Genomic DNA, 27420 nt, shown 5'->3' with positions numbered 1-27420 from the left:
CAGCAGCACCCGCAGGGTGCGCCCCCAGCAGTAGCGCTTCTTTCCCACCTCTTTTTACCTCAGCGCTGCCTGTGTTGTAACTGCTCCGGAGTTACCTGAACCACCCCGCCCCAGGTTTCGGGCGGAGGAGGGCCGGGCTCTGCCCCGCCGAGCCGCGCTGCCCGCTGACAGGACGGGACCAGCCCCCGCCGGCTGCGCGACGGGCGCCACCCGCGCCCGCCAGGGCCCGCCGGGGAGTGGGGCGGGGCGAGGAGGGCGGTGCTGGCCGCCGATAGGCCGGTGGGTGGGGAGGGGCGGGGCGGTAGCCGCGCGGGGGCGGGGCGGGCGCGGGGCCGGGGCCTCGCTCGGCTCCCTCAGCTCCGGGCGGGCGCGGGAGGCCCCGGGAGCGCCGGGCCGCGCCCCTCCCGGCGGAGAGCAGGTAGGGCTGGGGGGCAGCCGCGGCCCCGCACCGCCCGCGCGGGAGTGGGACGGGGGCCGGCGGCCTCCCGCTGCGCTCCCGCCCTCCCTCCCTCCGCGCGGGGTGGGGGCGGGGTGGCGGCGCGGGGGCCGCCGCAGCGGGCGGGCCGCGGCCGGCCCTGGCCCGCGGCGCGGCGATCCCCCCCCGCCGCAGCTGCGGGCACACGCGCACCTCACGGGGCCGTGGGGTTGCGTGGGACAGGGCGGCAAGGCGGGAGCACCGCGTGGGAACGGGGGGCCGGGGAGGTGCGGTGGCCTGGCGGGAGTGTCATCGCGCTGAGGCGGCGGCTGCCGCGGCTGGGGCCCCCCCGGGTCCCGGGGGTTCACTCTGATAACCGCCGCGGGGGCGCGTCTGAGCGGTACCCCGCTTTCTGCTGCGGGAGGTTGCGCGGGCAGAGCCAACTTGGACGGCTCCGAAACCTGAACTCTCTTAAACTTGCAGCTTCTCAAAGCAAAGTGCCGTGTTGCAAGAGGGCCCCGCACACCAGTTGAAAAACCAGTCTTGAGTGTACCTGTATACACGTAACATGTCCGCCACTCGTGCTGTAAATTTTATGGAGCAAGCAGATAGCGTATGTGCAAGAGTCTTGTTCTCTGAACTTAATTTTTTTTCTTGAGCACGTATAAGTGCACGATAAGTAGTCCGTTATACGTGGTTATTGTCAAAAATAGCATCACATCTATGGCAAGTTCTGCTACCAAAGCTCTAGCACAATTGTCTTTCATCACTTGAAGTGCTTTAGTATTTGCAAGTTTTTTTATAGCACTTGCAGGAAAATTTTATATTTGTGCTTTAACACAAATTGCAAATTACAAAATCTGGAGTACATGAAAGTTGAATCCTGTATTATACAACTTTTTTTCTTTTTTTATATGCAGAGGTATCATGCACTTCTCTGTAATGTGTGGGTATCAGGAAACATGTAGTTGCTCTTCAGTCTTGTCAGCATAAGTGTGTGTGTATCTGATGATGCCTTCAAGTTTTCTTATTTTTTTTCCAATGATATTTCTATTTTTCATTTTCAGATTTAATTGAGTTAAAAGAACGTATGGCTGGCAAATAGTAAGTATGATGCTCTCTGCCGTGCTAAACTATGCTTAGTGGTAGTTTGGCAATGCTGTGAAGAGGAAGTTTATGTCCTTTCTTTCACTGAATTTCTCTAACCATTTCTTTCTGTCTGTCTAAACTCATCTTGCTAATGTAGGGAAACCATTGCTCTTCTGGAAGACCTTCCATTCCATTTCACCAGGACTTCCCACCTGAGTCTGCATGTCTTGGATATTATTAATACCTCAGGCAGTTGTGGTTTTGCTCAGAACAGAAGTCATTACAAGGACAATGTCCATTTGTCTTTTCCCTTTCTTTGAAATAGTTTTCAACCTTTTGCTTTCCTTTTGCGTTTACAGGTATGCATGTGTGATGTTAACTGGTTGTGATGTTCTTATACCTGAGCTAGCAGTCTCTAGAGGTAGTCATGGGTGCAGAACATGTTGTTGCCTTGACATTGCATGGTTCAGTACTGTGTCATGACATGGTAATATATTTCTAGATCCAAATTAAAATCCCACGGTGTAAGGATGTGCACGCTTAGTCAGGGGGGTGTTGGCACTAGTGTAAACATGTGAAGCCATTCTTTACAGAGTTGGGTTGGCGCATGCGTTGTAACACTTGGGTCTTCATGTCACCCACCCAACAACATGGGTTGTTTCCCTGCCTGCTTTGCTTTGGTAGTTCATGTGCTGAATTCTTTTCACTCATGTCACAGACTGTAGTCTCCCCTCTGGCCTCTCAAAGTAAAAGATGTCCTGGATACTTGCAAATGCACAGATTCTGTTCTGTTCGGTCTGCTTTTCTGTGTGCAATAAGCAGTCTTTTTTGTACTAATTTTCAAATGTCTCTGTTGATTTCTAGTTCCAGCAACTTTTGTCATCGTACTTTACAAATCTCACCTCTTCCTGTTACCATCTGCTCAATCAGGTCTGGCTAGTTTTCATTGTGCTTCTTTTATTTCCTCAGTGTTGTACTGGTAGCGCTGTGCAAAAAGCTTGTAATTCCTTTCCTGTCTTTTTCTGACTTAACAGGTTCAGCTATTGTCTCTTCTACACTCATGCATATTACTTGTTCCTTTGTGCATTTGGTGAGAGTGTCTGATGTGCTACCTGTGAAAAACTATTGTGGAGTCATGTGTTTTACAAAGCCTTGTTTTGTTTTGCCGTAGCCTCTGAACAAATATCAGATGGTAGCAAATTTATTTCACTGTTGCCCTACAAAAGAGATTTAATTAGTGACTTGCAGCTTAAGAGACTTTCTAGTCCCTCATACAAGAAAGCTGTTGCTGTCATGTTTATGATGACTATAAAGCCATTCAAAATGTAAACTCTAACTTTTCCTTACTGGATGAAAATAATAATTGAAATAATTAGTGATATTTTTGGCCTTGTTGAATGTACGAATGCTTAAGCCCATGCAATTTGATAATGCTGTGGGAAGAAATAGTCCTGCCCTTCCCAGTGGCCTCCTTTTTGATCTTCCCTTTGTGCCAGGACATGGATTTGTACAGCTGCATAAGACTGAGCAAATAAACTAGTTGGAGAAAAATGAGCATTTTTCATGTGGACCTCTTTTCCAAGTTGAGGACAGGGTGAACTGTGCATGGTGTGCAAGAAGAGGAGGTTTTCATTTATTTACTTCAAGATCTGTAATCCACTGCCAAAATGCTTATTAGAATGTAGATTATGTGAGGTTCCCAGATAGTGTGACAGATTTATTTGGGGAAATATTAGAATAAATCTATTCACATAGCTTGTTGCGTGTAAGATACCAAAACCAAAATATGTCTTAAAAACAGACTACTTTTTTATTGTTTACTCATGTATATAGATTAAATGTAATAAAAACAAACATGCCTTGAAGCTCCATGAATTCTTTCTGTCAAGCAAACTGACTACACAAGTTCCTGAGTAAAGAACACTGTACAGCAATCTCCAGAATAAAATTTTAGGTTGTTTAACAGAAACACTGCTTTTACCCTGAGCATTTAACCATGAAAATTCAAGATGGAGAATTTCAGTTTTTCAACTGTGAGATGTAGTCTCCAATAGTGCAATAACGCCTGTTTCTATTAAGAATAATGTTTTTCATTATTTGTTACTGAATTTGCCCGAGTAGATGTCTTACAAGTGGTAGCTAGCTCTCCTCTGATCTTAGCATATGAACTGTAACTAGAATGTAACTTGGCCTGGTTGTTAGAAAATGTCACTATAACTCCGTATGGTCATTTAATCTTTCTTCTCTCTCCTAGGTTGCTCTAAGGCCTGAAAAATTGACTGGAAACAACACCAGGGTGGAGGTTACAACACTGTGGTAAGTATGCTATTTTAAAACATAGAGGGGAGAAGCTGGGAAAGGAGCTGATACGGAATCATGAGTCCAGGAGTGAATCACTCGGTGATGAATTGTCTGCAGCTTTGTGTGGGAAGATTAAAGTGCTGAGAATTTTAAAAGAGGAGAAAGTGGTAGCTGGTAGCATGTTCTTGCTCATGGTAAAGGAAAGGAATATGCATGCAGAGTATGAGGACAGGTACTTGATGCTTCATATTTTCATAAAGCTGTGAAACACACTAATCCATTCATCAGCACTGTGTGGTTGCTAATTATAGCATTATTATTTCCATTACTGCTCAAGTGGAAAACTGGGGAGAAATATCATGTTTTCCATTAATAACATGGAAGTTTAGTGATGAAGTCAAAACAAGAAGTTGGCTATCCTTGACACCATACTCTACTAGCTTTTACTAATCAACTTTATTAGTTTGTAGGAACGTAATGGTAGTAATAGTTCACGTTTGCAAAAAGGAAAGATTTTGGTCTCATTACACATTATATCTTACTATGATAGAACTAATCCAGAGTATTTCTAATGAGGTTATTTATTAATTTTTTTCCTCCTAAAGTGGCTTTCTAGAAGATGACCATAGAGGATCTCCCAGAACCTTCCTTAGAAGGAGATTCCCTCATTGAAAGAGAACGGTTCTTATTCCCAAACTCTGAAACATCTGTTACTTTTTCTGTTGCTGCAGCACCAATGCCTTCGGACTGTGGTATGTACTTTTAACAGAAAATGAAATTGTGATCAACAGAGAATAAATTTGAATAATAAATTTTAAGAAAAGCTATCAACTCTTAATTTATTCCTTCTTTTCAGAAAAGGTTTACTGCTTGTTAAATGAATTCTCTGTTATTTTTTAAAGGAAATGAAAGATGAAGATCCGTGCTTTTTCTATTTTTCTTATTGCATACATTTTAAATTATAATATCTTTCCCTTCTTACTGTTTCTTCTGTGTGTGTGTGGTCAGATGTTTGTAGGTTTTTTTACATCTTAGTGTAGAACCAGATATTGTGTTAAGATGTAAAATTGCAGTAATTAAATATAGTTAAGCATCTATATCACATTTAAAACTTCTAGGGTTACACTTTTTTTCATGCTTTCAGTATGTAAACAATAGACTGTAGGGGGATATTTCTGTTGGAAGTGTAGATGTTTGTGGTGGTCAGGACTGTGAAATGAGTGTTAGAAAATTATAGCAAGTATTGGTGATCAGCTTTCGAAATAAAGTTGAATTGTCTTCACATGTATAAATTATAATAGTATTTTAAACAGGATATATAATATATTAAAATGTCACTGTAGGTAAGGACCTTCATAGATAGCTACAATTATAATGTCTTTGAATATTGCAGAAGATGTTAATAGCATCTATATACCTTAAAAATTACTGCCTCCACCTCTGTTTTTCCCATGCATTGATTACAGCAATCAGCTGGATTCAGGAAAAATAAATACATGTAATGTTCTGTCTCTGACAGACTCAGCATTCTTGAGACCCATTTGATGAGTTAGCACAGGTTGGAAATTTAACAGTTCCATATGATATATTTTAGTACATGAACATGTGTCTTTACGTGGTTTAGCCCTGTTATCATATCTTGTCCATCCTATTCTACTGTAAGTACTGCCATGATTTATTCCATTCTGCTTTCTTATCCCTTAGGAAAAAATTTCAATTTGTCCTTCTTTAAACAGTGTTGTGTTGTGATATCTTCTAATAACACTGCAATATCACCACTATCTCTCCTACTCGGTCTATGCCTACTCATTGAATAAAAAAAAATTCCATTTATAGGAGGTTGCTGTCACCTGTGTAACAGTAATATTACTGAATCTGGGTAAAGAAGGTTAAACCACAACAGACAAAGGTTCTTGGCCAGTACATGAAGTGCATTTATTTTTCCTTAATACAGTTGAGCACTGTAATCAATGCATGGGAAAGACAGAGATGGAGAAAGTAATGTTTTAAAGTACCTAGATGCCATTTTCATCCTTTCATGGAACAGTTTTAACAGATTTTCTGTAATGTTTCTTTGGTTTGCAAACACTACAGCTGATCACCTGTTAAGTATTTATGATGGTTGTTGTTAGTACTTAATATCTTCTCAGATTTTTACCCTAGCATGCTGATTCTAACAGTCTATTAGAGTTGATTTCTGATATATAATTTGGTTCAGGTTCGTAGCTAGAAATCCTCCTGGTAGAGTAAGAATCATGCATGTTGTGTAAGATGGTTAATCTTGTTGCCTAGTTGTCTGTTTACTTCATAGCTTTCAACAATAGATCAACTGTGGTTTATGCAGAGGTTAAATATTAGTAGGTAAATCAGTAGATCTGTGTCAATGCATGGGACATAGGTAAGAAGCACACTTTGTGTAGTGCTGGGAGATGAGGGGTTTGATTTTTTTTTTTTTTTATATGCTAGGTGCAAATAAAAATTCATGCTAAATATCAGTGAAGTTGTCCTCCTTTTTCATTCTTGTTGAATCAAGGCAATGCAGTTGGAGGAACTCTAGATAGCCAGGAAGCAAGCTCTGTATGTACTTTTATCTGTTAATCCAATCTAGAAGCGTGTATGCTCTTTTTGAGGAAAGGTTATGATGATTCATCCAGAGGTAGTTTAGTACGATGTCATACACCCAGATGGCTGATGCTCTATTTTACTTAACCTGTATGTCTATTCTGAGAGCCTGGTATTCTGCGATTGATGCAAGCTGACACTGTACATTTATTTGAAACCTTTTTAAAAGGCAACTCCCTGATAGCTGCGGCGGGGGTAAAAGTTCAGTGTTTTCTATGATTCAGTCATTTGCTGATGACAGTAGATTCTGCTTCCATTCCCTCTCCTAATACCCATTGCTATCCAGATTCTTTCATATAATTTTCCAGAGTTGGAAGAAATTCCACAAATTTAAAATACAGTATATGTATATACATGCACACACATACATACACCTGTAAGTAACATGAAATACCATACTATAATAATAAGGTGGTTTTTACACCTATACTTTGTGTTGCCTGAAGCAACATGAGGCTTAAAATCTTAAAAATATATCTTTTTCCTGATCTTGGTTTGGTGGCTTAATTTTTAAAGATGTTTGTTACCTGCAGCTGCCACCAGCTGGGATTGACACATTCATGAAATATCTGAAAATAATGGTGGCCATAGAATGCCTTCCTGATTTGTGTATGTGTTTCTATTTTGGTATGTTTTATGTAAATTGTGATGGAAGAAGAAGGAAAAGACATGTTTTGTAGCATATGGAGAAATCACGTACGCATTTAATCACTGAGAGATCAAGAGGCTTGTCTGTGCTTGGGAACAGCTTCGAATCAGCAGTCTTTGGCTGGCTTGAAGCAAGAGTAAACCCTTATTAGCATAATCGCTGCACATCTCTCTTAGTCCTTGGCTAAACTTAAGATCAGTCTTGCAGTAACATTGTATTGGTTGCTGATTCTGAACTTTTTCAGGATAAGCAAGACCTTCGTATTAAAGGAAAAATAGACTAGATGTTAAGGAAAATTTTCTAAATTAATTCAACATTCTGATTTTCCACTGTGATTAGTAGTGAAGTGACTCTCTCTGCTATTCTTTGCCTCTGAGTTTGAAAAACTAGATGCGTGTTAAAACTTACAATTGTACCTAATGATTCCTTTTTTTAACAGAGTTTTCCTTCTTCGATCCCAATGATGTGGCATGCCAAGAAATACTTTTCAACCCCAAAACATCAGTTTCTGAATTGTTTGCTATCTTAAGGCAGTGGGTTCCACAGGTGCAGCAGAATATTGATATTATTGGGAATGAGGTGAGGTATAAATGACGATCCTTGAATGCTTTCAGTGTTAAAGAAATACTATGTTGACAACAAAAAAAACCAGTTCATTCAGAAGCAGAACTAATCATAAAGGCAGGTACAGTTCCTGCCTTTTAACAAGTAGTTACTGATCAGTGCCTTGTATTCCACATGTTGTCAAGTTTCATTTGGAAAGAGAAAGATGATGGATAAAAATTCAGTACATTTGAATAGATGGTAGAAACAATGTTTCTTCTCAAAGCGGTTGTTTAGAGACCCTTCATCTTCGTGTTTCAGTTTCCTACTTAGCATTGATCATAAACTCCAATATATGAAGTTACAGTGAAGCCTGACCTTAAGGGCAATGTTTCCAAGGCACAAAATGAGTTAGGAACTCTTTGCAACCTGTGATAGGCTGCTTTCAGAAGGCACCTTGTTTCTAGTAATTCCATCCTATTTTCTTGTTTTTCTTCCTCTGGATTACAGGCTTTTCTAGACAGTCAGACAGGTGGGAAAATACAGTAAAGATTCTTCCTACCATAGTATAACTGGGGGCTTTTTTGTGAGTGGGGCGCGGATTGTTGAGAGATCAAAGAACAAGGGGAGAGACTTCATAAATGATGTCATTTTCTTATTGTTCAGTTAAGCAGTTAACTTTTCAGCATGTGAAAGGTATGTTAGAAGTAATAATATAAAGAAGCTTTAAAATCTGTAAACAATGAAGATTAATTATATTCTTATGATAGTATTTATTACATTTATGCATGTTGCTCAGTTCTGCAGTTACAGTCTATTCTGGCAGGCTTCTTTGTTATTAGCCATTGCAATGAATCCAGCAGTCAATATATCTGAAATAACTTGCTAAATAATACTGATGTCAGAGATATGCCAGAGCTAAAATGTGATTGTTTTCCTTTTATCTCTCAGATCATTAAAAGGGGTTGCAATGTGAATGACAGAGATGGACTGACTGATATGACTCTCTTGCACTACACTTGCAAATCAGGGGCTCATGGTATTGGTGAGTAAAGGAATGTTATTATAGGTGTAAAAACCTAATTAATTCACAAAGGCTAATCCCACTGACTATTACAGAATTTTTCCTTGCAGTAGATTTTTTTTTTTTTTTTTTTTTTTAGTGCTTGGTTTTGGCTCTTCTAGTGGCCATCAGAAAGGAAGATACAGAACTGTAGTGTAGTTATGGCTGTGGCAGTTGGGAGTAAGTTGAGTTAGTGGTATAGGTATTGCAAACAATAGTACCAGCTTAAACATATATTTAATGTAGCAAAGGCTGTTTCAGACTGAGGTACAAACTGGAACTAAGCTATCGACAGTTTTCTTAAATCGGTGAAACTAGAACATTTAGGTGACTCGCTGTTTTTTACTGGAAATAAGAGCATATGTAACTCTGTTTGAACACCCCTATTAGCTTTTCTATGTTGTGCTACTTTTTTGTTGACCCGAACCCAGTTCTCCTCTGAGTTTGAACTAAGTTTCTGAGTGAGGTCTGGCATAGGTTAGCTTTTCTGATGTTGGCAGATCTTTTAACATAAACTTCAGCATTGTGGTGTGTAATTTTTTTTCTTCTATCAGATACTAAAATCCCTGGTTTTGATGGGTGACACATTATTTACATTAGAGATAAACAGATAGTGTTATTATATACTATAGTAGAGATTTCAGCCCTTTATGATAAAAGGCAAAGATTTCTGCATCCTAATAAGAAAAGCATAGTAATTGTTCTGCTGTGACCTTTAAGGGTTTAATGTACATTATGTGTTACACATAAGCCTGTGCATGTTTTTTGAGTTCAAATAAATCTCTAATGCATATTTTACGAAATTTACCTTGCAGGTGATGTTGAAACTGCTGTAAAATTTGCAACACAGCTTATCGAATTGGGTGCTGATAGTAGTTTACGCAGCCGCTGGACAAATATGAATGCCTTGCATTATGCTGCCTACTTTGATGTTCCAGAACTTATTAGTGTTATTTTGAAAAATGCAAAGCCAAAAGGTAGGCATTGTTACTTCTGTTTCATGTAATTGTCTGTATTTTGTTACTCTGTTGACCCTAAGCTGGTGTGTAGTGGTCTTTAAGTGTGGGGTTTGTTTATCCATTATACATCAATCATTTCTAATTTCTTATTCTTTTACTCAGCCTCATTGGTTCATTTTTCTCTTAACCTATTTATTTGTGGTTTAATGCGCTGATTCCATTGCTGGTTTTTAAACTTGAGCTTTGTACAAGATGGTAGAGAAGTATCTAGTAGAATGGAAAGCAAACAGGTTAATTCTAAGTTGTTAAGGACTAAGAGAATGTATGCAGAAAACCAAAGATGTAAGTATTCTGGTAAATTCTTAGGGTTTTTAAGATTCCTTAAACATTGAGAAGTATGTTTGAAATGCTGGGAGAAGGGGAACGGAGAAGTGGGGATTTGGCAACAGCATGTGGCCAACTAGTGACTGAAGCAACTTTGACATGCTCGTTTTTCCCACTTCTTAGCTATCTAGGAGGTCACGCGTATGGAACAGTTTGACTTTAGTGTTTGGCATAAATAGATAATACCTTTGGAACGATAATATGAAGGACTGGTAATCGGAGCCCTATTTATACTAATGCAAATGGAAATGCAGAAATGATTCTGAACCAGAACAATTTGTTCCTAATTTGGTCAGGATATCAAAACCAGTAAGCAATTTTAATACTAAAATTATATAAATGTTAATTCATTCTACTGAATATCCTTCTGATTGTGCCATTTTGCAAAATGATTAATGCCCTTTTTTAGCTAGTTGTAGCTAAAGACTCTTTCTCAATTCCGAAAAGCTGATAGGTTTTTAGACTACACAAGGCTTGCTTACCATGCCTTGAATAATCATGGAGGTAATTGTTAAACAGCGCTGTTATTGGGATGACATGCTTAGGAGGTAACAAGTGTAGGTTGGTAACAAAAGACAAAATAAGACCGCACAGTAGTTAAGTCCACATCACATTTCAATAGTCCGGTCTCCATAATTTGCATCAGCAGATTAGGTCTTCTTTTAGGCCTCATTTGCATTTGGTGTTGTCATCTCCTCCTGTGCAGTGCCTACAGAAAGGGTGGGAATTTGCTCAGATTTCCAAGGAAACCACTCTGGTTAAATGCCTTGGCCGTTGGCAACTCTTGGATAAGCAGATGATTTTTTTTATCTCAGAAAATGTATAAAATTATTTGCCCTGTGACATGAAAACAATGGATGGTCTGAATTAATAGAAAGAATAATCTTAGCTCCATACTTCATCAGGCATTTTGCAGAGAAGGGAGGACATACATAGAAGGCAAATATGCCTTGGATAGATCCATACTGAACTGAAAAAAAAATGGTTGTTAATGTATAAATAACTTTTCACGACAGTGGTATACTGACTGACACCCCCATTGTGAAACAGCCAGTACCACAGATATTTCCTTTTTATTTACTGCTAAACTATTTCCTTTATGACACTGTGCAGTTAAATTCTTTATACAGATTTACTCCTCAATTGTTAGAACAGAGAGATAGTTAAATCTTAGATTTTTAGAGGTTTTAAATATAAAAATTGTTAAAGGCTTAGGAATTAGAAATGTGTGGTGCCATTAGACAATGACTCTAACCTGCATGGGTTGCTGATGACAGACCATTGCTGCATATTAATTTCCCCTAGATAGTTTGGGGGTAGTTACTGGGTAACATTTGATATGTATGTGTTTCTTTTTGTCACCTGTACTATGCCAACCTAGACCTAGAACGAAGTTGTAAGAAAACAGTGTTTAAAAACTCCAAGCATTAAGCCTGCAAGTCTGAGGAAGTCACACTAGTCTAATTAAAAAAAAAAAAATTTTACACATCAGTTACTTTTTAAAGTAGGAGTATGTGCAACTGTTGCTGACTCAGTAGCTGACATTACTCATCAGTATTTCTGCAAATTGGTTCCTATGTGTGCAGAAAATACTTGATAGCCTTATTAAAGATGGATATTTCAATGGTTGTATACAACTACACAGCTTCTACTCAGTTGTAAACTGGTAATGACTTTTTGACATTTGATATATAAAAGGTACATCTGCATATGTAGCTGTTGTTACGATTGTGTCATGTGAATGCAGTCTTTTTTCATGCGTGTGCCAATCAAATTTAAAATAGCTAAGTTTGTATTCATATTAGTGCAATTGTAAAACTTAAAATTTGATCCCAAATTTATTATATTTGATCTTTCTAAAATTCAGAGTCAATCTTTATTAGTATGTATAAAGTTGACATATCTATACAGACATAGATACTTATATATCTTCTGTATATGTTGATGTTTTATTTGCCCCAAAAATATTACTTAGTATAACTACACAAGGATGTTGATACAGTTGGGATATACTTTGTTTATCACATTGTGAGAAGGGCTAGTGGTTTTTGGGATAGAGACCGATACTGGAAAATACTAGGAGACTGTATAGCCTTAAGTAAGTTTTATGTTCCTCACCAGTATTTCAAATTGGAACATTATTGCTAATACTTGTTGGTTTTTGGTTTGTGTATTAAATCAGCTGGCATTTTTAATTGTCATATACATAATTGACCTAAACTGACATCTCTCTTGTATAGTTTAGGAGAGGAGCCAACGACTAAATAGACATTAAAACTTCAATCTTCTAGAACAGTAGTAACTTCATAGCAGATTGAAAGATATATTGGGAACAATTGATGGAAATATATATTTTGCTAAATCTCTTCTAGTCCAATGCAGTGCTCTGTTTTCCAAACTATCAGTGGAAGACCCTTTAGAGTGCAATTCTTTGAAAACAAAGAAATTATAAAAATCAGTAGCTTTTACTTCATTCTTGGCCATTAGTAATTAAATCAATGTAAAGCAGAGGTATAATCAGTTTTCCTTTGCCCCACTAGCTGCTCACAAAGGAAGACAAGTGATTGAAGATGCATCTCATTTTAACATTTGACACCTAGAAGCAATAAAATATAAATATTTCTGAAACATTAATTTACACGCAAACCTAAAGTTACTAACTTTCTAATCTTAGCACAGTAGATTGGGCATCCTGAATAGCAACAATTTTGCAGTTAAGTCATCAGTATTATAAAATGAATGAAAATAAATGCTCATCTTCCAGATTGGTTCATGGTACGAATAAGCAGATGCAGATAAGGTTGATATTCTATGTAGAATTACTTCTGCTATGCATTTAGTACATAAGTAATGGTGTCTCTGCATAAATGTTAATATAAACTGTAAAAATGAATGTCTCAAGGAATCTGTAGGGTGAAATGTTCACATAACAGACTTACATACCTCACATGTGATGTTTAATTGCAGATGTGGATGCCACCTGTAGTGATTTTGATTTTGGAACTGCTTTGCATATTGCTGCATTTAACCTATGTACAGGAGCTGTCAAGTGTTTGCTGGAACACGGAGCAAATCCTGCCTTTAGGGTAAGGAGTTAGGTTGTAGATTCACTGAAAGGTGAAAAAAGTACCTGGAAAAATGGAACAGTCTGTCCAGGATTTTGGTTTCTAAAAATGTGTTACATGGAGTGATAGTGCTTCAGAAAAATTATTTATAACTCAGAGTGGATGATTTTCATAGAATCATAGAATCATTAAGGTTGGAAAAGGCCTCTAGGATCATCTAGTCCAACCATCAACCCAACACCTCCATGTCTACTAAACCATGTCCTGAAGTGCCACATCTACACGTTTTTTGAACTCCTCCAGGGATGGTGACTCCACCACCTCTCTGGGCAGCCTGTTCCAACTGTTTTGTATGCTTTGTCATACTTGTGTGTTGAAGTTTGTGTTTTTTATGTCACAGTCTAGTTCACTATTTCAAATAGCTTTCAAGATGTTCTTCTATTTGTTGCTTGAACTTTCATTTGTTAATACTCCCTTGTGTCTTGCAACAGTTGTCATGGCAGTGGTGGGTCTTTTCAGAAATACAGGAGTGCAATCTGTGACCTCCAGAAACGCAGTGTATTGCTTAGCAGTAAACTTAGTCTTAGCATAAGTAACTGATAAGGAGGAAACATTAACTGCTCTGCTTATTAACAAAATAATAGGCCTGAGTTATAGCGTAGAGTGCTGCTCTATGTGTCTAGCCACAAATCTTGGGTTTTGATTGTTTTTTGTGGGGTTTTTTTGGGTTTTGGGGTTGGGTTTTTTTTTTTTGTTCGGGGTTTTTCTTGTTTGTTTTGTTTTTTAGCATAGGCACAATCTCAGTTCTCCATTTTCAGATTCAGTTTTTCTTTTAAATGAGAAATTACAGTTGTTTTAAGGGTACTCAAAAGTCATTATTTTATGTATCACTGGTGTGAAATCTTCTGGAACATCATTGTTCATACAGTTCTTCATGATATTCAATCTAGATCTCTTTAAAAACACTGTTTTTCTTCTTTGTCTTGTTATTTAGTCTGCATGTACCTGTTTCAAATTCTGTGGCAGCTGTATGTTTAAGAGTGTGTTGCCACAGGGAATACTGCTTTGTAGTTGCACAAGCATTCTGAGCTGGCAAAAGCTGGGCTCTGTCCTTGAGAAAAGCAGTCCTGTGCCACTGCACCCACTTTTGCCTTTTTGCCTCTTCTCTGCCCCCTACCTTGTGCTGACACAAAGATTTGCAGGGCACCTGGTTTGCGGGACTGATCTGACAGAAACAATCGCTACTGTGATGACTAAAAACTCAAAACAAACTCCCTGCTATATCCTGTCTTTAAGATACTGTGACTTGAATGGGGCTGACCTTTTACTTACAGAATGACTGTAGGTTTTTAAGGAATAGTAGGTGTTTAGTTCTTCAATCCCACAAGAAAGTTCTGACCAGAGACAGTTTGCTTATATGAGGACAGCAGAGTGTAAATGCTGAGTACGGATTATGATTTTCTAGGGTTGAGAGAGGGAGATTTATAGGGTGCTCAGGGGAGATTGAACTTTTAGTCTGTTTTTTAAGGAAACAAAGCAAATACAATCTTGCTCTGCGTCATTCCCTCTTTGAGCTTCTGGTAATTTCTGAGTCCAGGGGCTCAGATGAGACAAATTTGGAAGACTGAGATAATTATGTTTCCACAGACTTCATGAAAATTGGCAGATAGGTGAAGATCCATTACTAATGCCTTTGCTGAAGAAAGCGTAGGTAGAACCTGCCATTGTAGCAGCCTGACAGCCCAACAGTGTACTTGCTGTCTGGCCAACTGGCCTTGAGTTAAGGTTAACTGCCGGTGAGCTGGTACTCCAACAACTCTGGCCTAGGGCGAGTGTCACATGGGGCATATGGGGATTCATAGTCATTGCTCTGTGGGAATAGGAAGTGTTTTGGAAGGGACTCTGTCCTTAATTAATCTCTGATGCAATAGTCTGTATCTAAATAAACCTGAACAGCTTTATTCAACCATTTATATGAGACATCAACTTAGAGTATTCTGTGCATGCAATATATATTAATTAAATTATGTCTTGCATTTGGAATAAGCCTCACCAAGGGGTAAACTATATACAGGGTAAAGGTAAATTCTTTCGGAAGTATTAGCATTACAGTATTGGTATTACAGACCAGAATTCTTGCTTGCTTTTCTAAATCTGTGTTCAGGTATGCAGATACATACAGGTGTGTTTTTTCATGTGTTCTGAGTACTAATAATGTTCTTTAGAATGAAAATTTTGATCACTTAGCACTTTTGAAAATAAGTCACTGTAAATGCTGGTTTATATACCTAAGGATGTTTTGGCATCCTTCTATGAAAACGTGGATGTTTTTATAGTTGTTTATATTATAGGAAAAATATCTAATGGATTTCAGAAACTACTACGGTTTTGCCTAATCAGGTTTATCTTGTTGCAACATTAAATCCTGTGCTATGCTATGTTTCTACAGAATGACAAAGGGCAGATTCCAGCGGATGTGGTTCCTGATCCAGTAGATATGCCACTGGAAATGGCAGATGCAGCGGCCAGTGCAAAAGAAATCAAGCAGATATTGCTCGATGCAGTGCCCCTCTCATGTGACATCTCAAAAGCCATGATTCCAAACTATGATCATGTCACAGGCAAGGCCATGCTTTTATCGCTTGGCCTGAAACTGGGAGATCGTGTTGTTATTGCAGGACAGAAGGTATGATGAGCAACCTGATACTGCCCTCCTAATTTATGGACAGTCAATTTATTTACCCCTTTGGAGACATACCTCAAATTTGAGGGTCTAAAACACTTTCTGGTAGGTATGAACCTCTGGATGGCAGTAAGGATCTGGTTACTGGAACTAATAAGCTGAACAGTTACGCGTTAAAGAAAGTCACTACTATGAAAAGCTGTTTTGACAGGCACAGTCTGCATTTTGTATCTGTAAACAATTTTTAAAGTCTCCCGTAGTAGATCAGCATGGCTCAGCTTTTATTAACATTCTTGGTGTCACATTAAAATGATGGTAAAATTTACAGATTACTTTGTGAGTTGCCCAGCTTTCAGTTATGAGTCTGCATTCCTGAATTAGCCCTGATAGTTTCCAGAAGGCGGTAAAAGAAAACTTTAATTCTGCTTAGCCTATAGTAACCCAATTTCACTGGTGCAATGCAGCTAAAGTCTTTGAAGCAGTGCTGTGCCAATGGGGTTGTTACATGGTTCTGTGAAAGTATAAGAATGTAGCTAATACTGGTCCAGCTCAACTGTGAATAGCTGTTAAGAAGCTACCTTGCTAGACACATTTTAAAAAATGTATTTGAAAAATGTAACATTGATATTGCTGTTAGTATTCAAACCTCTTATTTGCTCTCATAGCAAGGGCTCTGAAATGATGTAAGAGTGCTAGAACTCTTTTAAAGATTTCAAATATTTGTCTGGTAAATATTGAAGGCATTTGTGAGCAAAATTTTATGTTTGAGTAGCTTTACCTTTCCTAATTTTTCTAGTATAACTTCAGATTTGTAATTATCACAACTGAAGCGTTCTAAAGTGAACCCTATCGAGAGTGCAAAGCAGCTTCCAGTCTCTGTTTTCGTTTGGTGTATTCCTGAAATTGGGTCAGGAAAAGTGAAGGAATCACTAGCTATGCAGAAGGCATTTTAACTGAAGTACTTACAGGAAGCCACTTATTCTTTAAAGACAGGATGAAGTTCATGGAAGTTTCTTTTACAGAAAGCCATTGCACAGTGAAAGCAAGGGGAGATAATGTAACTGCAGGTTAATGGAGGCTTTATAGCAAGAAAGGGAAGAAATTAGTCCTCTTGTGTATCTTTCCTCCAAGTAAGGCCTGTAGAACTGTTTGTACTGTAATGTGCTTACTGTGTATGGATAAAGCTTCCTGGGTTTGGTTACTTTTTTTCTTTTATTGAATAAGCTATTACAGTGGTTTTTAAGAAGTTGTTGGAAGCTGTTTTGCTGCTGCCAGAGGCCAGCAGGGCTTTCCTTTTTTTAAGGGAACCAAAGCTTTCATACGGCAGGTGGGAAGGAGGAATGTGATTGTGCTTTTTAGTCTTCCTTTCCCACGTCTGCTTTCCTCCCTTCCTTTCTTTGTGTGTGAGGAGCTGTTCTGCATAACTCCCACATCATTTCCCACCCACTTTCTCCATTTGTCTGAATGGAAGTTGATCTCAGCCCTGTCTCCCCTCTCCCTTGGCACTCATAAATGTGTGCAGGGTGGAGCAAAAGTGAGAACAGGATGATGAAAATGGTGCCCAATTCTTAACCTCCTCTTGGATCAGTTCTCGTTTCTGAAATATGGAAGCTGGGACGAGGGCACTGGAACGGCAGCATTTTTACGAGCAATGTTTATGGATTCCTGTTCTCTTTCCTGCTTCTGTAGTCTCCTAACATAGCAGCTTTAATGAAGCTTGAAAACAAAGCACAGTAGATGCCAGAGGGAAAATGGATTCCTCTCTTGATTCCTACTGCACCTGTCATTCTAGTTGTCTTACAGGGTAGAAAGCTGTGTAAGCAGGTGTTTATGTGTATGTGATTTGGGATCCCTCAGCTTCACCAGCTCCTGCTCTGCTAGGTTATATGTTACCTGAATGGACACTCAAGGAAATGTGAGTGCAGGGAAACCAATAGCTGGGAGAAAACTCTTTTCTCCTGTTCCTGCCATGTTTCTCATGTGTGAGATGTCCTCTGCTCCTTGCCTGCACTAGTCCTAGGGCTTGTGCAAAACTGGAGCCTCAGTTTTGCCATCTCCGCCTCCAGTTGACGATGCTGGTCCCTTCCCTCTGCTGGTAAGTGCCCTTTGGCTGGTGCCTGGGAAGTGGAGGAATCTGTTAGGCTGCTTGGCCAAGCTTCCTCCGGCTGAATTTGATCTCTGGGTTGGTAGCTGAAAAGTCTGGGTCTAGATTAGTGTGATGTACCTGCCTATAACAATCAAGTTTAAAGAAGATCTTCAGTGTAGAAGAAGAATAGGCTCTGGGTCACATTTATTTCTTTAGAGAACATTAAGAAAGAGTAGCTGGAAGGTTTTATAGTAAAGAAAAAAATGGTTTCTGTCTGTTTACTCTCTGAGGGCTGGATTAGACAGTGAAGTCATAGTAAAAAATGAATGTTATTAAGGTCACATGAGATAATGAAAACTGAGCAACTGAAAGATCAAAGGTTTTTCTTACTAAAACTAATTTAAAAATCAAATATAAAAATGCATTTAAATCAGTGTTAAATGCATCTCTATTAGTTATTCCTCCCTCGTTTGGTTGAAGTGTGTGAGCTTATAATGTATATTTGTGGAGACTGAGGTCCACCAGCAAGACTGGTCTGTCTTGATATTCTTGATACACTTATCTGTTCAGAGTCTACATAGTATATACTGAAACAGCAAAAAGATGTTACAACATTTGCTGGCTTTTTAAGTTTTCTTTAATCATGAGGAGGGAATAAAAGACTTAAGATTTTTTTTTTTTCCAAAGAAAAAATTAAGTATGCTCTGAAGTTTACCCTTTAACCTTTGCAATATATATATATATATATATAAATATATATATTTATATATATACACATATTTATACACACAGAGATATATTTATAGAATTTTTAATCTAGTATTTCCATGGAATCTCCAATTCAGTAAGATCTCTAGCCGTGATTCTGGAACTATTGGTGTGGAAGACACTGAAAGTAAAAATTTGCATTAGGCATATACTCCTGTACCTTGCTGACTTGGAGTTGTATTGTACAGTGGTGCTTACTGTCTAATTCTTGTCTCTTATGAGATCTGTCAATAACTTTTTCAATAACACTGCTTTTGTTTAATACCAAATATACGCAGAAAGACATTTTGGAAAATATATTGGCTGGCATTGGAAGATCAGAATGTCAATAATCAAGAGAGACTGTTATGTTTGTATTTCTCTGTTCTGATCAAAAGCTTGGAGATGGCTTGCTGTCTCCTTCATAATCTATACTATGTTGTCGTAAACAATACTTGTTTAACTTGTTTAATACTTGTTTAACTATTTCTGTGTTGATCCTTTTTGCTTTAGGTTGGTACATTAAGATTTTGTGGCACAACGGAATTTGCCAGTGGCCAGTGGGCTGGCATAGAGCTGGATGAACCAGAAGGAAAGAACAACGGAAGTGTTGGAAAAGTCCAGTACTTCAAGTGTGCACCAAAACGCGGTATAACCTTTAATTTTTTTACATTTTTTTAAAACCTGCATTTTAAAGAAAGTATTGGAAGATACGAACCTTTTGGGAGAATAAAAAGAAATAAAAAATTATGTTGCTTTTCTTTTTAGTGCTTTGTTTTATTGATTCTTTGAACTGTTCCTAGTGTTTTGGCTGCAACTATTTGCAAAACCACTGAAACAACCAACCAGTTAAAATTTCTGATTATTTCTATTTATTTCCTTGAAACACTGAGATAATAGTCTTTCCTGTTTTTCCATCTATATTGTTGAAGCTATTTGTTTGTGTTGTAACAATAATGGCCATGTTTCTTTACCTGCTTAGCCTTCCTTTTTAAGAGATTCACGCCTGTAGTTGTTTTCTAACTTCCAGCTTGAGGTATTTTGATTGATATTTCATGGACAGTCATGATATACGAAGTCTTGTGTTTTGTAACAGCAGAGACTGAATGTTACCATTAGGACAAAGATTCTAATAGATAGTTTTACTGACTTCCTGAATTACTCTGTTCAAGTTGCTTGATAAGCCTTTTGGTTTCACTGTTCATTTGAGCTAGTCCTTCCTACCCTACAAGTGCTTTGACAGCACATAATAATTTGAAGACTCATAATAACTCATAATTTTTTCAGCCATGATCGTGGCTGAAAAAAACCTAAATTAACTGATGTAAAAGATAGTAGCCAAAAAGTTTTGTTGCATTAATATTACTCCTGTTTCTTTTTTGGCACGTACAATTTTCTCTCCAGGTATCTTTGCACCTCTTTCTAAAATAAGCAAGGCTTCTGATCACAAAAAAAGCTCTGTACGAAGTTCTTCCATGCGGTCCTCACCTTTGGTCAAATCCAAGAAAATAGATGTGACGCACATAACTTCCAAAGTGAATTCTGGTGAGTATTTTCTTGTATGTTGAGGCAGGATTGAGATACTAATCTTCAAGAATTAGCACCAATCATGTAAATCTTGGTATTAAAATACTTGTTTGGAATTAGTTCATCACTTGGGATGAGAAGGTGATATTTATTAACTACGTGTTATCATTATTAGAAATTCAGTAGCCTTTAAACTAGTACTGGAAGGACGTTGCGTGTAGTTGCTCAGTGATTATAGTGATCGGATGTACTAATAGAGGTCTTTATATACTTTATTAAAAAAAAAAGTTCACCACAACATTTATTCTTGAGCCTTTAAAGTAATTTCTGGTTGGCTGCGATATCAGTTAAATGTCTAAACTTAACGTGATTTCGTTTACGAAGATCTTCCTGGGTAACTTGAAACATCTCACTGAAATCAGTGAAAATCTAGAAAGTAATCTATATACAACTTTATGTATAGAAATTGAAGAAATTTAATTTATTGTCTGGCAGATCAAGGAACTATTTAACTGATTGTGTTTTCAATCTGCTCATTAAGTTATCGGAGTAAAACCAGAGGCAAATTAGAAGAGAAAGGATGTCCTTGTAATACGGCCTTGGTCTACTAATTGGAGTTACAGGCTCAGTCCCTGGCTCTAGCTTAGTCTTTTAGTAATTTATTCAAATTACTTAATCCTTCTGTGTAAGTTCCCTCCTTGTGAAGCAAGAACGATGCATCTTTTCTGTCTGTTTAGGTTCCAAGGTGTTTGGAGTACAGATCTTCCCTGCTGCGTACAGTGCCCACCATGCATAATCTGGCCTCGTGTCTGGCTGGCTACATAACAATGTCATTAAATATATTACACTAACATTTCTTTTGCCTTTTGAACCCTGTTTAGGTGACTTATACTAAGGCAGCACAGTTTATGGAAGATGTGCATATATTCTCATTGAATTTACTCAAGCACCCTAAAACACTCCACTCTCTACCAGTAATACACAGGGTGTAGAAACAATGTGCCAGGCTGGTGGAAGAGATGCATTTTGGATGATTTATGTAACTCTTCCCTACATAGATTGAGGGAGAAGTAAGCCCTAATTATGTGTGTTTACAATTAGCACAAGATTTAAGCTATTTATAAATGGACATCCTGCATAAAAAGCTTCTCAGAATAATCGGTTTGTTAGGAGCATTGCTCAGGAGCAGATCTAAGCTGACTTTTTCTGTTAAATATTTTTCACTGTTTGATTCAGTTTGTTGTGAACTGTTTGTAACTCATTAAACTGTAATGGAAAGGACTGTTTCCTTTGTCACAGACGGTGTGTTCCAGACAGTTTAGTAATAAACCACCTTTTCTGTCATGAAGGTGCATTTGTATCTTTGTAAATTTTACACATTTGATACTTGCTTTAGGTAGAAATGAGAGCGAGTTATGCATTATCTGCCTGGCAGAGCTTATGTCCACTAACAGTAATCTGGAAGCTGCGCTTTAAGGTGTTCTTGCGTTGAAAGGTCCATTAGAATTAATGTGCCTGACTGATTCACTGGCTGGAGTGGGAGGATAAAGATGCAGAAGAACAACTTTGTTTTGCAGTGTTTATGTGCATCACCAGATTACATTTCTTTCCCTGAAACTTCATTCCTGCAATACACTGGTTTGTAATGATCCAAGAAAAATTAATATGCTTTTTGTACGTATGGTTATAAGCTGCAAAGTAAAATATAATACTGTATAGAGATTTTCAAATTTGATTTGTTTCTGCTGGATTTGAATAATCCATCAGATTGATGATAATAGGTCTTTTTCAAGTTTTTAGAAAAAGGACTACTGTGATCAAATTGAGAAATGTGTTATTAGTCACAAACACTATTTTTTTGATCTGATGCCTTAATGGCTAAACCATAAAATTTTGGAAAATACGGTACATTTGCAAACTAGTTCAGTCCCTGTAGCTGAATTAAGCCGAGAGATGTTGTTAAATAAAAAAGATGTGATTTTTCTTTCATGACAGGGAGGGGACAAATCATAGATAAGCTTGTTCTTCATTGAGTTAGGGTAGGAAACTGTCAGAAATGCAAAATGGCTGTTCACAAATTATAACTTCTGTGGCAATACTAGTTCACATGCATATCACAACATTGCTGCTCTAAGAGTTAGGCTCTTAAAAATCATGTTGGCATACTTACTTCATTATTTGTAGACTGAATGAAGATTTGGTCTCAAATCTCTCTCCCAAAACTTAATGTGTAATCTTTAATGCAGAAATTGTGAAATTAATACTAGTGAATAGTATACCTTAAGTACTATAAAAGTGAATGTTGTGTATATAATACATGTAAATGTTTGAAAGATTTAAGTAAAACTCCTTCAATATAAAAATTAGTATTTTTCAGACAATTTTTTTATTGTTTGGCAAGATAGTTTGGACTGTTCTGACGTGTTAACGGGTTTAACACCTGTGCTTATCCGTTGAAACAATTCTGCAGTCTTGTTTTACTCGTTTATCAAGAGTCTAAGGAACTGTATAGTTTTATCCATTTTATCCATGCATCCACTAACCTGTAAATCTGTCTAATTGTTTTTGTGCATGACTTTCCTGTAAAATTGTTGTTCATTGGTAGGATGTATATATTTAATTGTATATATTCTTTTTATAGGCCTAAATATGGCAAAAAAAGGCAGTGCTTCTGAAACCAACTTTACGGCTGCTAACAGGGGAAAACCTGGACCTGCAAAAGATGGTAACTAATTTTTTTTTTTTTTTTTAACATCTTGAGAAAAATGTTGGGTAGGACAGAGGAAGCATTATTACTACCTTACCTCTGCAAAAGTCCTGTATCTACACCATAAAAAAAGATGCCTTGCCTGTCTGTATTCAAGTCCCAAGCAGGCTTTACACATTTAGCTTACTAGGAGTAATTTGTGTGGACGTTTGGCTGGAGTTCTGCGTTGGTTTGGTAACAGCTTCTATCCAAATACATGGACAAGAATATAGACAAGCCCTTAAAGCTGAAAGCTGTCTCTTAGTAAATGATCTTACAGAGGATCTGCAGAATTACCTTCTTAGGTTTCTGAGGGAGACCTTCTGCCCTTTATCATTACTGCTTAGATTTTGATGAAGAACTGTGCATTCTGCTGGAATTTTTATTCTCTCCTATATCTATATGTTCAAGCTTGTATAATAAAGTGTTACCATCTAACAGTACTTAACAGTCTTGGCATTGTATCATGGAATACTCATAATAACAAGCTTCAAATATGAAAAACGAAATTCCAGCTTTTTAAAAATTTACTTTTACATATGAATCATTCTCTGCAATTACCTAGTTTCAGAATTGGATAGTGACTTCTACTGCATCAGTATTTTGTGTGCTGAACTTTAAACATCAAGGGATCTCGCTTTCAGGGGTGTCTTTAACAAACTGTAAAAATCGGGTCTCCTTTGAGGTTTTGTCCATAAAATCATACTACAACTGTTGGTAAAAGCAGTATTTCTTTGAAATAATTTGAACTGTGACTTTGAATATATTATTTTCAAAGAAAAGCATCTTTTTATATCCTCTGTCAGTGAACAGTTGTGAGGAGGAGACTTGGGGGAAGAGACTAGTGTAAGGTATTTAAGCACTGCCCTATATGATACTTTTTCAGAGGTGAGCTAAAAAACTTGTGTAGACAGAGGTTTCCTGCATTTTGTTCATGGAGGGCACTTAACAGCTTATTCTTCAGGTTCTTGTCACACAATGAAATTAATTGGCAGTCCAGTGTCTCAGTTTGATGGATACAATAGGATATCTGCAATTAATAGGACTCCAAAGGCTTTGCAGGCTGTAAGTCACGTGGAGTGAAGCCTCATTTTGGGATCTAGTGGTTTAGATAATACTGCCATAAGGCAGGTGCAGAACCTTTAGGAAAGTCCAACATCCAACTTAGAAAGTAGTTGGTGGTGGTTCTTTGTCAAGCAGGAAGGCTAGTTCAGCTTGGGCTTTTCCTGGAGTTTGTGCTGCGTCTGGTAATTTGTGTGGGTTTTGGATTGTTGGGGTTTGGTTTTTTGGTGATTTTGGGTGGGTTTTTTTTTGTTTTTGGTTTTTTTTTTTTTTTGACACTAGGGATAGAGGGTCTGTTCATGAAACATGCAGATGATGCCTGGCACATAGCTGACTGGCTTAATATTAAAAAAAAACCCCAACCCCCCAAAACCTCCTTTTTTCTTTGGGGAAAAAGATGCAGAATAGTAAGGATAACTACCAAGTTATGTAGCAAGGCTGAAACAGTCAACTGTACGAACACACCCTGGGAATGATGTGCCTGATAATAGTTTTGTAGAAAAGGACATGGGGATATTGAGTATTACAAGGTAAATGTGAGTCGTCTATGTCATGCTGTTGCAAAAGGGGAAATATACTGGAATGTATAAAAAAGAGTGTCAGCTGTGAGATACACAAAGTGACCTGGATGCTTTACGTGGCACAGGTAAGGCCTCAGCTAAAACACTGCATCTAGTTTTAGACACTTCATTTCAAAAAAGATGTGAATCAACTGGAGGGAATTCAGAGAAGACACCATATACTGGAGGTATAAAACATGACTTAGGAGAAAAGACTGATGGAATTTGTGATTGTGTGGTTAAAAAGACAGAAGGGTAAAGGGATAAAACAGGAAGCTTCCAAATACAAAGAATAATATAACCCATTCTGCATGTGTAATGAGTAAGAAATTTTGAGCTAAAACTGTGGTAATTTAGGTGTTATATGGGGTGGGGGGGAACCCTGTAACAGTACAGATAATTATGTGGTGAAATGTATTGCTGAGGAAGTCCCAAGATCTCCCTGATGAGAGATCTGCCCACTTTTTAAGAACAGGTCAAATACTCATCTGGCAGGAGTGATACAACGAATAGTTGTTTTGCCTGATGGAAGAGGAACAGATTATAGGACCTGCTGAATTCCCTTCTGCTCTTCCTTCTCCCACCTCATGATTTCCCACAAAATGAAGCATTTAATGACTGGTCTAGTTTCTTTTAGTTTCTGTATTGCTGCATCAGCAGTTTTTGTTGCATTCATGTAAAAGTGCTAGGTGGTCTGACCTCCAGTGAATACGTCGCTGGACTGACTTCTAAACATGGACTTGTAGTATGTGTTCGCAAATGCATACATATATTTATACCTTGGACTTGGAGTTGAAGTTTGCCTGTTTAGTCACCATTTATTTAGTAATTTGCATTTTCTTCATTGTAGCATAGCTGTAGCCAATATCTCAGAGTCTTTAGATTTCTGTCCCCAGATGCCTAAGCTTTTGCTTTGACCCATTGCATTTGCCTTTCTGCAGTTCTTTACTGTTTTGCCAGATTGGAGGATTAAATTATATTGAACACCCTAACCCTGCATCGATATCGAGGTGCTTTGCGAAAACTAAGGAATTAAGCCTTCAGAATTGTGGAAAGTTTGATAAGCAATATTATATTAGTTTCTCACATTGAGAAACTGAGGCATAGACATGTCTTGCTGCACCCTGTCTTATTTTGCATAGAAGGAGGTAGGAAAGGGGAGAACTGGGGAGAGCCTTGAAAAGGAAGGAGGAAAGCTGAACATAAGTCTTATCGGACAGTTTAGACATCAGAGTTTGCAAATGGAGATAAAAGTGATTTATTTCCCATTCTTATTTTATGGTACAGATTTTAATATTAATACAGAATGTAATGGAATATAGTAGGCTTTAATCCAGACAATAATTCACTCACATAATATCACCTTCCTTCCACTTCTCATCAAATCTTTAATAGGCTGGATGCTGAAAGTGTGGTGGTATGATCTCTTATTACTAAGGCTCCCATGTTTTAATAAATGTTTGAGACTGTTTAGGAAAACTTTCACGGAGTAACAAAGAAGGGGCTTTTGGAGACCTCTTCCAGCACTAAATTACCACCTTATTCCCAAGGCGGGGTCAGATGCACCTAGGCCATTCCTGACAGGTGTTTGTGTAAATGCTGCTTAACAACCTCTAGTTCTGGCTCTTTACTTTGTATTCTGCCCACTGTGGAGAACAGATAACTACCTTCTCACAGAAGCTTTCCCTTCTGCTTAATCTGTCCTTTCCCGAATACGATCTCTGATGGACTATTTCCATTTATGTCTTTTAGGCTTTCCTGTGTACAGCAGCTCTTCCTCTTCTACTACCTCCTTGGAAGGCAAACAGAATTACTGCAAGAAGCGTAACTCAACTATCAGCACTAAAAATGCAGTGACTAGAGTGTCTTCTGCCTCATCTAAAATTAGTGCTGGTATGGTCTGTTTTATTGAGGTGTATTTTCATAGGTAGAAGTTTCCTGCTGTATTGAATACTTATGTAGAACTACTTGGCTGTTTAAGAATCTGAGATAGTTCAAGAAAGACACTTGGGAAGTAGTGTAACCGTAAACTTAAGTTTGGCAACTTTTTAAAAGTTTGTCAGAACATCTTCAAGAGGAAAACTGTTCTTGTTGGTCGCTGTACCCTTCAACTGCAGAGAAAAGGCGGTAGTCCACAGTTTTCATGCTGAAGCAAAGCAATTCTTTGTCTAAGCAAAATTTGCAGTGTGTTGCCATATGTTAAAGGTACGCTATGTTAAAGATGATAGATATTCTATTTACCAATCAGCTCACTATTTAAGACTTTCTTAAATTTTAAAGATATAATGTCACTAATTTCAGATCTTGTTCTTCTGTTGAACAGGGTTGTATAGTTCTTCTCCGGCTACAAGGAAAAATGCTTTTGATGAAGGAGAAATTCAGGTTGGAGACAGAGTACTGGTGGTAGGACAGAGAACAGGCACTGTTAGATTTTGTGGGACGACAAAATTTGCACCAGGTATTTGCAATACTCTTTGTGTGTGTTGTAGAATCAATATGGAATAGCTTACATGTAAGCATGTGAACATTAAGAGAACTCCATCTTTTTCCTCAATCACTCCAAAAACCATCTAAATTTACTGATTTCTTTCAAAGTTCTTTCTCTCTCCTACGTTTCATTGAATATTTCTTACTTAATGCAACTGCCAGGAAAAAATAATGGTTTAAAATGTGACTTTTACTTGTCCACTAACACAGCTTAATTAGGAGAAATATTTTGATGTTGAAATTGTAGGTATTGTTACAAAGCTTTCTGAAAATCCTCAGTTTAGTCTCTAAAGTGGTATATAGTTTATTGAGATCACGTGCCTTTTCTCCTTACTTTTTGTAGTAAGTCTTTTTGACACAGCTCATCTCTTGCAATACCTGTACTCTTATGTCATGTATCTGTCTCATTCGTATCTTCTTGGCATCTTTAAG

The 27420-nt window shown here is 38.0% G+C and overlaps 1 protein-coding gene across 6 annotated transcripts in view; it reads left to right on the top strand.

The window, feature by feature from the left end:
- Window positions 1–317: 317 nt before the first annotated feature.
- Window positions 318–27420, top strand: part of CLIP4 (CAP-Gly domain containing linker protein family member 4) — a 36258-nt gene continuing 9155 nt past the window's right edge. For 2 of the 6 annotated variants that reach the window (XM_072857086.1, XM_072857090.1), the window contains exons 1-14: window positions 326–418; window positions 1483–1519; window positions 3759–3820; window positions 4411–4557; window positions 7516–7655; window positions 8571–8664; window positions 9498–9659; window positions 12993–13111; window positions 15540–15776; window positions 19120–19255; window positions 20011–20151; window positions 22775–22858; window positions 26254–26394; window positions 26825–26959. In XM_072857086.1, coding sequence (XP_072713187.1) covers window positions 4425–4557; window positions 7516–7655; window positions 8571–8664; window positions 9498–9659; window positions 12993–13111; window positions 15540–15776; window positions 19120–19255; window positions 20011–20151; window positions 22775–22858; window positions 26254–26394; window positions 26825–26959 — 1522 coding nt within the window. In that variant the 5' untranslated portion in view covers window positions 326–418; window positions 1483–1519; window positions 3759–3820; window positions 4411–4424. Of the gene's footprint in view, window positions 419–898; window positions 1029–1482; window positions 1520–2368; window positions 2435–3758; window positions 3821–4410; window positions 4558–7515; window positions 7656–8570; window positions 8665–9497; window positions 9660–12992; window positions 13112–15539; window positions 15777–19119; window positions 19256–20010; window positions 20152–22774; window positions 22859–26253; window positions 26395–26824; window positions 26960–27420 lie in introns of those variants that run through there. The other 4 variants (XM_072857088.1, XM_072857087.1, XM_072857089.1 and 1 more) reach the window with 4 other exon arrangements.

The sequence above is a fragment of the Ciconia boyciana genome, chromosome 3 (genome assembly GCF_034638445.1).
Source record: "Ciconia boyciana chromosome 3, ASM3463844v1, whole genome shotgun sequence".
NCBI lineage: Eukaryota > Metazoa > Chordata > Aves > Ciconiiformes > Ciconiidae > Ciconia > Ciconia boyciana.
Note: the sequence above shows the minus strand (reverse complement) of the source record. Positions and strands in the feature narration are given on the sequence as shown.